General features: G+C 34.0%; 2 protein-coding genes across 4 annotated transcripts; both read right to left on the reverse strand.

Annotated features, from left to right (window-relative positions):
- Positions 1-142: 142 nt before the first annotated feature.
- On the reverse strand, positions 143-1336 carry LOC118028659 (protein BOBBER 1). Its single transcript, XM_035032346.2, has one exon. The coding sequence runs from the start codon at positions 1199-1201 to the stop codon at positions 383-385; it is 819 nt and encodes a 272-aa protein (XP_034888237.1). The 5' UTR covers positions 1202-1336; the 3' UTR covers positions 143-382.
- A 1040-nt stretch (positions 1337-2376) lies between these two features.
- On the reverse strand, positions 2377-8900 carry LOC118028753 (putative disease resistance protein At4g19050). Of its 3 annotated transcripts, none has more exons than XM_035032466.2 (3): positions 8754-8900; positions 3398-7250; positions 2377-2752 (listed from the first exon to the last, which is right to left on the reverse strand). In XM_035032466.2, exon 2 carries the CDS (start codon positions 7246-7248, stop codon positions 3448-3450), a length of 3801 nt encoding a protein of 1266 aa, XP_034888357.1. In that variant the 5' UTR covers positions 7249-7250; positions 8754-8900; the 3' UTR covers positions 2377-2752; positions 3398-3447. The 3 variants fall into 3 exon arrangements, with proteins under 3 accessions (XP_034888357.1, XP_034888359.1, XP_034888358.1); XM_035032468.2 differs by having other exon boundaries at positions 3361-7250; XM_035032467.2 differs by lacking the exon at positions 8754-8900 and adding an exon at positions 8477-8742.
- Between the last annotated feature and the right edge of the window lie 2695 nt (positions 8901-11595).

Raw genomic sequence — 11595 nt, forward strand, 5'->3', positions numbered from 1 at the left:
CGCATATAAATAAGAATTTGGTTTGCATTACCACCACTTAAAAAGAAAATTGATAGCTTTGTTCAATTTGGATGAACAGAGGGGTTAAAGGTAGGAACAAGCAATTGATGCCGCAAAATATAATTCAAAATTAGGAAAAAACTAAAGAGGAAAGGTAAAGCAGACTTACTCTTGCTTGTATATCATGGCGTTTTAACCACATTATGCAATATAGAACTATATAGTCATTCGGAGAAAGAAAATAAAACTGAAACTCGTTGCAAACTGCGCATCACGGTAATGAATAATTGTGGATAGACTTTGCACATCTAATTCTCATAATATCCTGCCAGCATCAATCTAAACCCTAAGAGTTACTCTAGTTTAGCCCAAAGACAACCGTCTACTTCATATTCATGTTGGAAAAGTGAATGTTTGGATTCTTGTTGGAGAAATTTGGATTCTGAGCCATGAATAGCTTCAAGAGGCTTTCATTCTCGATCTCTTTGCTGGTAGGGAGACCTAGCTGTTCCTGTTGTTGATCAAACATCATCTTTTCCACGGTGGACCTTATTTCTGGATCCAAATCAGACAGCCTGCTAGGCTCTGGTTCAGCTTTTTGAATATCAATCTCAGGACCACCCTTCAGCAAGGACTTCCACCAATTCATCCTGTCAAACTTTGTCAAAAGAACAGAAACAGTCTTTTGGTCCTCCAGATTCCAGATACAATCGTCAATCTTGATTGTCTCAAATAGTTCACCATCAAGAATTGGAGAATGGCCTCTAAGTCCAACTTTCACAGATTTTCTCTTTATGTCGCACACAACATCCTTAGACTTCGTTCCAGGAGGGACATGAACAGTGATAGTTACTTCTTGCAGGGTCTGTGCCCATGAATGGCTTTCCATGTCAAGACCATTGCCTTTGTTCGGAACCCGCATCCTTTTCTTCTCCTCTTCTCTCTTCTTTTTCTCGGCACGTCTTTTTTCTTCCGCTTTCTTTGAATCCTCTTCAGCCCTGATCCTTTTCTTGAACTCCTTAACTAGGGGAGAGACATTGTTCTTGAGGACATCGGACTTTTGAGACAAAAAGTGTAGGGCAGAGTCCAAAAACCCTAGAGGGTTTGAGGGATCAAGAACCGTGTTGAAGGAGAATGAGGAAGGAGATGTTGGGGTTTGCTGTTTTTGTTGAGGCTCTTCGTGATCGGAGAGAATAGCCATGCTTGGATTGTTGAACAACACAAGGAGTTTGATAATAGCAATGCCACGTATGGATGTTTGTTCCGTGGAGGGTGGTACTGGGGTTTATATAGAGGCAGGGGGTGCTTTGTGGAAATCCGAGCGCAATCTTGAAACGAATTCCTTCACAGTAAAAGACTCGGATTTATTCTAATATAATTAAAAAGCCTTCTTTCATTAATCAAAGGACTCCATAGGAGAGGAGAGGAAAGGAAAGCAAGCTACTGGTCTTGGAAAACTATTGGAATTGTAATAGCGGCTGTGATTTAAAATATTTTAAATTTTAAAATATATTAAAATAATTTTTTTTAAAAAAAATATTTTTAAAATTAACACATCAAAACAATATAAAAATAAATAAAAAACATATTTTTTAGCAAAAATATAAAAAAAAAATCAAAATTTGAGGGAACACGATTTCAACCGCGCTCCCAAATGGATCCTTAGTCTTACACTAGATTTGTGGGTGTGAGCCATAATGTTTTCTTTACTAATTTTTTAAAAAAGAACTAGGCCAAGCAAGCATGTTTTTTAAAAATAATAATTCAGAGCACAGACTTGACTAAAATATATATATATATATATATAATCTAGTAAAATAATAAACATTAAGCCAACCCAAGTGAATATATTAAGTATGCAAGTTATTTGAAACTAGATTTGTGGCCACAAGCAGAAATATTTTTTTATCGGTTTAAAAAAAAGATGTTTGGACAATGCAAGCTTGTTTTAAAGAAATAAAAAAAATAAAAAAAAATAAATTATAAAAAAAAATAAAGATCAAATTCGATACACAAAAAAATAAAATTCTGAAATTAAAAATAAAATCAATTTTATAAACTTCTTCAAATAAAATAAATAATAATAAAAAATAGAGACTAAATATAAGAAAAAAATAAATTGAAATACTGCTTTAAAATTTTATAGGGTCAGGCACAAAAATTAAAGAGAAGAGAAAAAATAAAAAAAATAAAAAATCCACTAATGCTTAACTAGAGTTTTGTTCAACACACGCATTGTCCAAAAATAAAAAAGTTGTGAAGAAGATTCAAAACATTGCTCTAGAAATCACTATTTGGTAAACTTAAGCCTCTCCACACGCAGAATGGCATAAGGAGCAACTCACGTATTGATGTATGCAATGCTCATCAACTTGATTATATAAAATAAATAAATATAGAATTTGTATTGTTTCTTATTCCTGAAATGCTGCTCGCCACATAGTAACGAAGTCCCATAACATGAAAACTCCGATATTTAACGTCAGTGTAAATTTCATGGAAAAACAAGTGTGAAATCTTGCGACGGAGAAGAAAGATTACATGGAATAAAAGGATAGTCTGTTTCTTTACAAATAATAATTTTTGCTCACGCGATTCATTATAACTCAAGCAACAATTACTCAGATGCCAACTGCATATTTGCCTCAAAGGTACTGCAGCCTCCTTGCATCATGTAATGGCGGTCGCCCCCTCACAATTTGTTGGATCAATACTTGGGCGAGGTGCTTTGAATCTAGCACAATGCACGCGACTGTCATACACAAGACAATAAAGAGTGTTAAAATAACTAATTAATAAAAAAGACAGTGGAGTTTCAAAGAACAAATTATAGCGTTAGAACAAGAACTGCAATCATGCCCCCTTTTCATGGTTTCAGTGATCTACACTGAATAGGATGTGAAACAATTTGGTCAACTTTTCGCTACAAGAATTCATTTTTTGTCCACAGCCTGGATGGGATGGAGTAGGTGCTTTGTTTTCTTTTTGGAAGCAATCGTTGGCACCATCTTCGGTTGCTATCTCCTTAATAGCTTTTTGTAACTCTTGCTGTCATTTTTTATTATATGAAATTGGTTGATTCATTAAAAAAAACCAAAAGACATCCAATCATCAGAAAGAGTAGCATGTAGGCTCTATATCGATTAAACAATAAATCCAAAACTAGTTTGACAGGTCATACGAAAAATTACAGAGTTGTGTAAGAAAAGAAGTTGGTGAGCATAGGACAAAGAAATAACCTTGCAGAATTGAAAAGGGACTATCAGTAATTCAAAACAACCTTATAACTATCATGAAATAAGTCTCTGCAGGGATGTGAATTTTCAAAATATCAGACAAGATGCCAGAAAACATATAAACCTGGCGTTTAGCATGGCCAGTGTGTCCATTGGTGTACCTTGTTGGCTGAAGGCCTTTTTCAGACTCAGAAACTGGCACAGAATGCTGTTATGCTCCAGTTCCTGCATTCTGAGCAGATGCATCTTGTCCATTTGAGAAGTCACCTGACACTTCCAGTTTCAGCTTTGGGCATGCAAAGACATTAGGTTTGACTTCACATGGATATCGGGCCCCAAAATGTGTCAGCTCTGGCAATTCAAATAGATGCAACTCTTGCAATTTTGGCAATTCGCTGTTGACTGAGCCATCAAATTTAAAAACCATCTTTAATCTCTCACAGAATTTGATTTTCATTATTTTGAGGTTTTCCAGCCCTGACTTTAAAGGAAAACCCTCTTCCAGCATTGGACAACAATCCACATGCAGATGCTGAAGATTATTCAAGTTTATAGATCCCACTTTCCAACTGCATAGGCTCTTGAGTTTAGTAAGGTTTGAAACCCACAGAACCTCAAGATTTTCCCCCAGTTTGACATCTTTATGATCAGAGAAAATATTTTCCATTTCAGTGCATCTCTCTAACCAACAGTGTTTCAACTTCAAGGTGTCAGAGCCCAAACCAGACAAGCCTTTCATAAACCCATTTTCAACCAAAGAGATGCACTCTGTCTGCTCAAGGACACACTCCACACCAGTGGGATACTTTTCAAATCCACAGAGTTCTATAGACGGAACATTACCACGTGGAAACTCTCTCAGGTCAAAGTAAGCATCATTTGAGATAATATCCTCTCTCTGAAGATACATTCCACCACCATTAGCTTTCTCAATAGGAGGACAAATGCAGAAAAAAAATAGCTTCAGGTACTTCTTTAGCAAGCTGGCATCGTATTTCTTCAAATTTTGAAAAAACTCAGTCCCATTCACAAGTATGGAAGGATTCTTACCAACTTCATCAATTTCATCAAGGTTAGAAAAGTCAAACTGACCTGGTAAGCGCTTAATTCTCTTCCAATCAACTTTGACTTTCAAGTTTGTCATATAAAGGTGCTTTAAATGGGCCAATTCTGAGATTTCATAAGGAAATTCTTCGATGCCACTCTCTGATATATCAAGAACCTCTAGTCGAATAAGTGATTTCAGGGATGGCAAGTCATGTAGGCGTGAACATTTTCTGAGCAAAAGCCTGGATAGGTGGCTAAGTTTTTCCAGGGATGATAGAGAGCAAACATCTGTCTCAGAAAGATCAAGAATCTCGAGTCCTGTAAGTTCTGTCAAAAACGGCACTGTTTCTAAGCCATTACAGCATTCCAGTGAAAGCTGCCTGAGCTTGGTGAATTTGGAAACAAATGAAAATTCTTGGAGAATGTTATGAGATAGGTTGAGATTTTGAAGGTGAATCATGTGTGCAAAGAGATCTGGTAGGATTTTACCTAAAGCCTTAGCACCACAAAGATCAAGCACCTCAAGCTTTGACAATGATTTTGAAGATGGAAGGATTTTGAGGTTTGTGCAATCTCTTAGTACAAGTTGACAAAGGCAGCTAGAATTTAGAGAACTTAGACTTTCAACCTTTGTTGCAGAGAGATTGAGTTTCTGAAGGCGAGACATGTTCAGGAAAGATTGCTCTTGAATTTCTGGTAAAGCAACACAACCAGAAAGATCAAGAACCTCCAGTTTTTGAAGGGCATTCAATCCCTGCAATCCATCCAGATTCTCACAACCAGAGAGATCTAGCTCCTTGAGTCTAGTAAGCCCTCCAATGTCCAGTTGTTCCAAGCATAAACAGCCCCTTAGCAATAGAAAACAAAGATTATGGAGGTCAGACAGAGATGGAAGACTTCTCACTTTGGTTTTTGAGAGGTTGATAGAATGAAGGAGGCTCAGATGGTTAAAAGATTTGTCGATGAATCTTTCCAAGCTAGAAGCATCAGAAAGATCAAGTACTCTGAGGCCAATGAGATTTTCTGTGCATGGAAGTTCTTTTAGTTTATGACAGCCCATGAAATAGATTTCAGAAAGATTGCCAATGCAGGAAGCTGAATGATTGCTTGAGATTCCTGATTGATCAAGGGATTTAAGGGCATTGATCTCCTTCAGTTGAACAGCATCTGAAAGATCAAGAATTTGGAGGCGAGGTAGATTTTCTAGCTTGGGCAGTCTTGATAAGCTTCTGCAGCCTCTCAATAAGATGCGTGTTAGATCTTTAAGGTCACTAATAAATGGTAAGCGTACAATCTGGGTATTGGAAAGATCAATAATTTTCAGTTTCTTAAAAATTGTAAAGGTTTTTTCTTGGAAATTATTGAACATGGTAGCATCAGAGAGGTCAAACACTTCAAGTTTTGAAAGTTCATGTATTTTTGGCAGACTTTCCAACCTCTTGCATCTTCTCAGAATGAGCCAACGCAGTTCAATCAGTTTGGAAATAGTAGAAGGTAACTCTTGAAGCTGGGATCCAGATAAGTTGAGACTCTGAAGTTGAGTCAGTTGAGCAAAAAAATCATCTGAGATTTTTGTCAAGGAACTAGCCCCAGATATCTCAAGAACAGTTAACTTCTTGAGCTGCGAGATGTGATCAATGTTGTCTAATAGATCACAGCCTCTGAGCACAAGCACATGCAGGTATTTCAATTGAGACAAAGATGACGGCAACTGTTTGAGTTTGAGATCAAAAACAACAAGTACCTCAAGTCCATCCATGCGCTGAAACAATTTTTCAGGGACTTCCCTTAAAAGACGGCTTCCATGAATCAGTAATGCATGGACCTCTTTCCATTTTTTACCACTGCACAGTGTTTTTATCATGCCATCCATAGGTGTGATTTTGTCAAGTCCTTTCAATTCACCACCAGGTACCAAGCTAGACAGTCCAAGATTGGCTGTCCCACTGAATCCACCCAAGCGATTATCAACAATGCTCTGTGTTGCACCTTCAAGTATCACAACATTATCCTCTTGCATCTTAAGCATGCGACGATTCAAAAGCTGCATCAAAACAGAGTGTCCTTTCTCATAAGCCTTCTCAACATCAGTAACGGGATCAAAATAGCCTTCCATTATCCAGTAAGTGATCAGCTTGTTGTAGTGCAGGCCGCCATAGTTATGAAAGAATTCTCTACAGTGCCAAAAGCAATCAGTTACTACACCACTGGGTAACATTCCATATGCACAGTGCAGCAACGGAGATACATCCTTTGCAGCTTCTTCCAAAGCACCATCTAGATCATGTTCTCCAACTTGATTTAGGGCTCCAGCCATCAGGATGATTGCAGCCGGTAAACCCTTGCTCTTTTCAGCAATAGCTTCTGAGAATTGTCCAAAACCAGAAGAGTTAGAAACTCGTGCCACTACTCTTGTCCTCAATAAAGACAACGAGTCTTCTTTAGACAGGGGTTCAATCTTAATCTCTCTCTGGGAAGTCTCAGCAGTCTGTCCATCATCAATGTTTCTTCTGGAAATTAAAATCTTCAGTTTGTGTTGCGAGTTCACACTACACAGAGGTTCCAACTCCAGCAAGTCCTTGCTTCCATATCTCTTGGGCTCCTCATCATCCAGAATTAGCAGAAGAGGCTTGTTTTCTTCTCTGATCTCTTCAAGCTTTTCTGATACTTTCTTCTTCAAGTTATCAGGGCTTTCCTCCTTCTCCTCATCAATGTCATCTTCTTCCAATTTCTCGATAGTGGACAGTAGAGACAACTGGTGAGCAATAATCTTGTAAAGCGACATGTTATCATGTTTTACAGTCATGGATACCCAGAGAACAGCATAATCCTCATTGTTTGCACATTCTCCAATCTTCTTTGCCATCCATGTTTTCCCTACTCCAGCAATGCCAACAAGAATAAGTCTTGGTGCATTGTCTTCTTTCAACCAGTTCACTATCTCTCTCTCTGTCTCCGAGTCCATTGCTGATAAAAATTAACCAAGAATGACAAAGGGAAGATTATGATTAAAAAGAAATAAAGAAAGACAGACAGAAAGAAAGAAAGAAATTAATAAATAAAAACATGGCCTAAAAGTTACCATGAATACAACAATCACTACAACTTTGATAGTACCCAGCAAATCCATTTTCTTTCTCAACGTGTGTGTGTGTGTGTGTAAAAAGCCATCTCAAACTCAATTTCAAAAACATCCTGGTTTCTTTTTTTCACTATTTGTGCATTAAGAAATTGTGAGACTATGACTTGACAATCTATGCTTAAGGAACTCTATAGGAAGGCATTGTTGTGGACGCCTTACACCCTATAGAAAGTAAGAAGTATAGAAAAGCCTCCGGGTTACAAGAGTTTAAATCATGAAAAAGAATTGCAGACTTGTTCATTTGCACAATCAATCAACAGAAAGCAAAATCTATCTAATTCCATTATATAAAACTTGTCTAAGCCTAACTTGCAAGCAGGCTGCAGAAATCCAAGCACTGAAAAAAAAGTAGCCTTAAGTTAACTGCATATAGAATTGAAACAAGCTTTATCCAAGATATTAACAGAACAAGGATCTTATGAATGAGAAGCTAACTGATTAAAGTAGTTCACTTTTCAATAGTCTTTTTTTTTTTGGATAGAAGGATGTTTAACTTTAAATAAAAAATAAAAAAAATTCTTGTTGAAAAAAAAAAACCAGTAATAATACATTTCAAAAGTTTCAGCTTTTGTTAGCTTTTCTGCTAGACTAGTAGAGTGTTTTGACTGATTTTGATTGTTGAACTATCATATATCACCAAGGGAATAAATAATCTCCGATTTTTTTGTCATTATTTTTGTTTCTGTATGTTTCGAGTTCCTAGTTCATGTTACTGACAGATCTCGAAGTGATTAGAATTTGAAGCGGAAAAATTAAAAAGATCTATTTTCTTGTCAAATTCTCATCCATAATTTATGTTGATAGGTTAAATCCTTTTTTCGATGATCTAAAATGGCATGAAAAGAAAAGAACTGTTCCTGCATCAACTGTATAATCGATCTAACTCATCATGAACTCATTCTTTCCTATTCTGACAGGGCCACTAAAAGAGACATCCCCTCCCCCCCATCTTTTATTTCCTTCCCTAAAATTTCACCTTGATCCATCAACAAGATCAAGAATTTTTACTCTTCTCCACAGCAAAAAAAAAAAAAGAAAAAAAGATGTCAACCTTTTCCTCTGTCCTTCAACTCTCAATGAACATCAGCATTAACCTCATGTTTCATTCATTTCTACATCAAAAGGACCCAGCAAGTCTAACAAATCTTAGCAAAAAAGGCAAAAAAAAAAAAAAATTGTTTCGGTAAGTAGGGAAGAGTAAAAAGACAAGATCTTGCATGTAAATCACATTCATAAACAACGAGATGCTTATGTGCTATGTTTATGTTTATGGGACGGACACAGAACTACCAGGAAGTATGAGAAAGGAAAGATGACAATTTAAAAACCTGGGTATGCTTTGGTTTGAGCTGAACTTGAAAGGCACCCTTGTTTCTCAACAGAGTTCTCTGCAATGGGCACTGGCAGCAAGGCTTTTGTTTTATTTCCTGCACATAGTTATCAAACCTAATTCGGGTTGACATGGTCAAGAAATTAGATATTAGATTATACAACGGCTTAATTTGAAAAAATTAAAAATTTAATATTTTATATAAAAAAATTAAAAAATAATCCGTGAATATAAAATATAATAATAAAAAATTTAAAAAATTATCTCAAAAATTATTTTGCAAATTTATATTATATTTTTAAGTTGAAATCTTTAAATTAATTTTTTTTATTCTAAATTAAAAAAAACATAATTTTTTATCTTGTAAATATAAAATATATATATTAAACAGTTTGAAATCTTATATTAAAAAAATAATTTATTTTTTTTAAATATAGAGTATATATATTATAGAGTTTCAAATCTCATATTAAAAAAATAAAATATTTTTTAAGATTTTATATAATTAATTTTTAAAAAAATTAATAACCAACTAAAAAATATATAAAAATTATCTCTAACCATGAAAAAAAAACACATTTAAAATAAATTCTCAGTAGGTTTTTCTGGATCGCTCGGGTCACGGATCAATCTAGTGGGTTAACCAGGTTTGATCTACCCGGACTGGTCTAGGGTTGACTTAGACCTTTCTTTTCTTTTTTGTAGTTCTAAATTGAGTCCTCAAACATCATAGCTTATCAATCGTACACTTTCACCCAAGTCATTACAGATTTGAGAAATAAAAATCCTTTGCTGACATGATCGCTTTACACGGACATGTATTTAAGCAAATATTTAGAATAGGGTTGACTTGGGGGATCCAATTAAGATAATTTTTGCTTGAGAAGAATCCTTATACTTTAGGGACTCAGTTGAGATATAGGTTATAGTTTTGATATTAATTAACGTATGGCCTGCCCTTTATTTTTCCTCTGAGAGAAAACTACAAGTAACTCCTTCAATAAGATTTCGATTTCGATTTAAAGCTGGAAGTCCAAAAAAATTGAAATCTCACTCTTGTATGTATTGGGAGACAAGTTCTAAATTTGAAACAATAGTTTAAGTAGTAGGTTATGTGTCTTTTTATGTTGCAGGACTGGATTACGCGGTAGGTGGGTTTGATGCCCTCATATGAATTTTTTTTAATAAAATTTAATTTCCAAGTATTTTAACTATAGCAAGTGATTTTTTTTAAAAGAATTTTATTGTGTTATTTTTTAAGCTCTAACTTCCACGGGACTGGATGATTAGGATCATTGTCTTCGAAAATTAACATGGTTAACTTTGTCTGTTTTAGACAATTTTTTAAATTATTTTTTTTTCAGTTTTTCTTTTAATATTTGATTTATTGAAAGTTAATCTTTATAATTTTTTTATTTTTTTATGGAGTTATCACAATCTTGTGTTTAGAATCACAGGGTTAGCGGGTTAACTCAGAATAAATTGAATCCCTTTTTTGTTGTTTATATTATTAATTTTTATTTTAGTTTTGTCCTTCAATATTGAATTATTTGATAATTAATTTTCACAATTTTATTTAATTTGTTTTTGATGAACTTCATGGTTTTTTTATATTGTCATTTTATTTATTGCCATTGTATTTTTTTATTTATATTATTTAAATTAATCAAACTTATTAAATTTAGTTAAGTCAATAACTCAAATATTATATTTCTTAAAAATATTTTTATATCATCCTAACATATTTTTTTATATTAAAAAAAAACTGACCGGCAACGACATAAGGCTAACCTCTGTATAGTACTAAAATACCAAGAAGAAAATAGAGGTATTTTTTAATCAATTATTGTTTTATATACACTTAACGAGATGGTGGGGTGCGTGGGGTGACAACTTTGTTTCTATTTAAAATAAATAAAAGGAAATAAAGAGATGGTGGGGTGGGTGGGGTGACAACTTTGTTTCTATTTAAAATAAATAAAAGGAAATAATGGGGGTGACAACTTTGGGACAAATAAATATTATAATAAAAAATATTAGGGATAAAAATATGAAATAAAGAATGGTGGGGTGGGTGGGGTGACAACTTTGTTTCTATTTAAAATAAATAAAAGGAAATAATGGGGGTGACAACTTTGGGACAAATAAATATTATAATAAAAAATATTAGGGATAAAAATATGAAATAAAGAATGGTGGGGTGGGTGGGGTGACAACTTTGTTTCTATTTAAAATAAATAAAAGGAAATAATGGGGGTGACAACTTTGGGACAAATAAATATTATAATAAAAAATATTAGGGATAAAAATATGAAATAAAGAATGGTGGGGTGGGTGGGGTGACAACTTTGTTTCTATTTAAAATAAATAAAAGGAAATAATGGGGGTGACAACTTTGGGACAAATAAATATTATAATAAAAAATATTAGGGATAAAAATATGAAATAAAGAATGGTGGGGTGGGTGGGGTGACAACTTTATTTCTATTTAAAATAAATAAAAGGAAATAATGAGGGTGACAACTTTGGGACAAATAAATATTATAATAAAAAATATTAGGGATAAAAATATACTTCACAAGTAAACTTTCATGAGTTTCCGTAGATTATTTTACATAAAATAGCATGAAATCAATACTTCAATGTGCCACCTATGTTACTCGTATTTTGCACTTTAGTTTCTTGTTTTTTAATCCAACACTCATCCTAAAAAAAACATGTAATTAGATTTTAATTTGGATTCAAAATGATTAAATTATGCTAAAAAAGTATGAATATCAAAATTAAATTTTTTTAAAAATAAAACCATTGTAATCCACAATAAAATAGTAAATAAGAAA

The sequence above is a fragment of the Populus alba genome, chromosome 3 (assembly GCF_005239225.2).
Source record: "Populus alba chromosome 3, ASM523922v2, whole genome shotgun sequence".
In the NCBI taxonomy this organism is placed as follows: domain Eukaryota; kingdom Viridiplantae; phylum Streptophyta; class Magnoliopsida; order Malpighiales; family Salicaceae; genus Populus; species Populus alba.

Coding starts and splice junctions, on each gene's coding strand:
- LOC118028659 (XM_035032346.2), bottom strand. CDS start 1,201: ATGGCTATTCTCTCCGATCACGAAGAGCCTCAACAAAAACAGCAAACC.
- LOC118028753 (XM_035032466.2), bottom strand. CDS start 7,248: ATGGACTCGGAGACAGAGAGAGAGATAGTGAACTGGTTGAAAGAAGAC.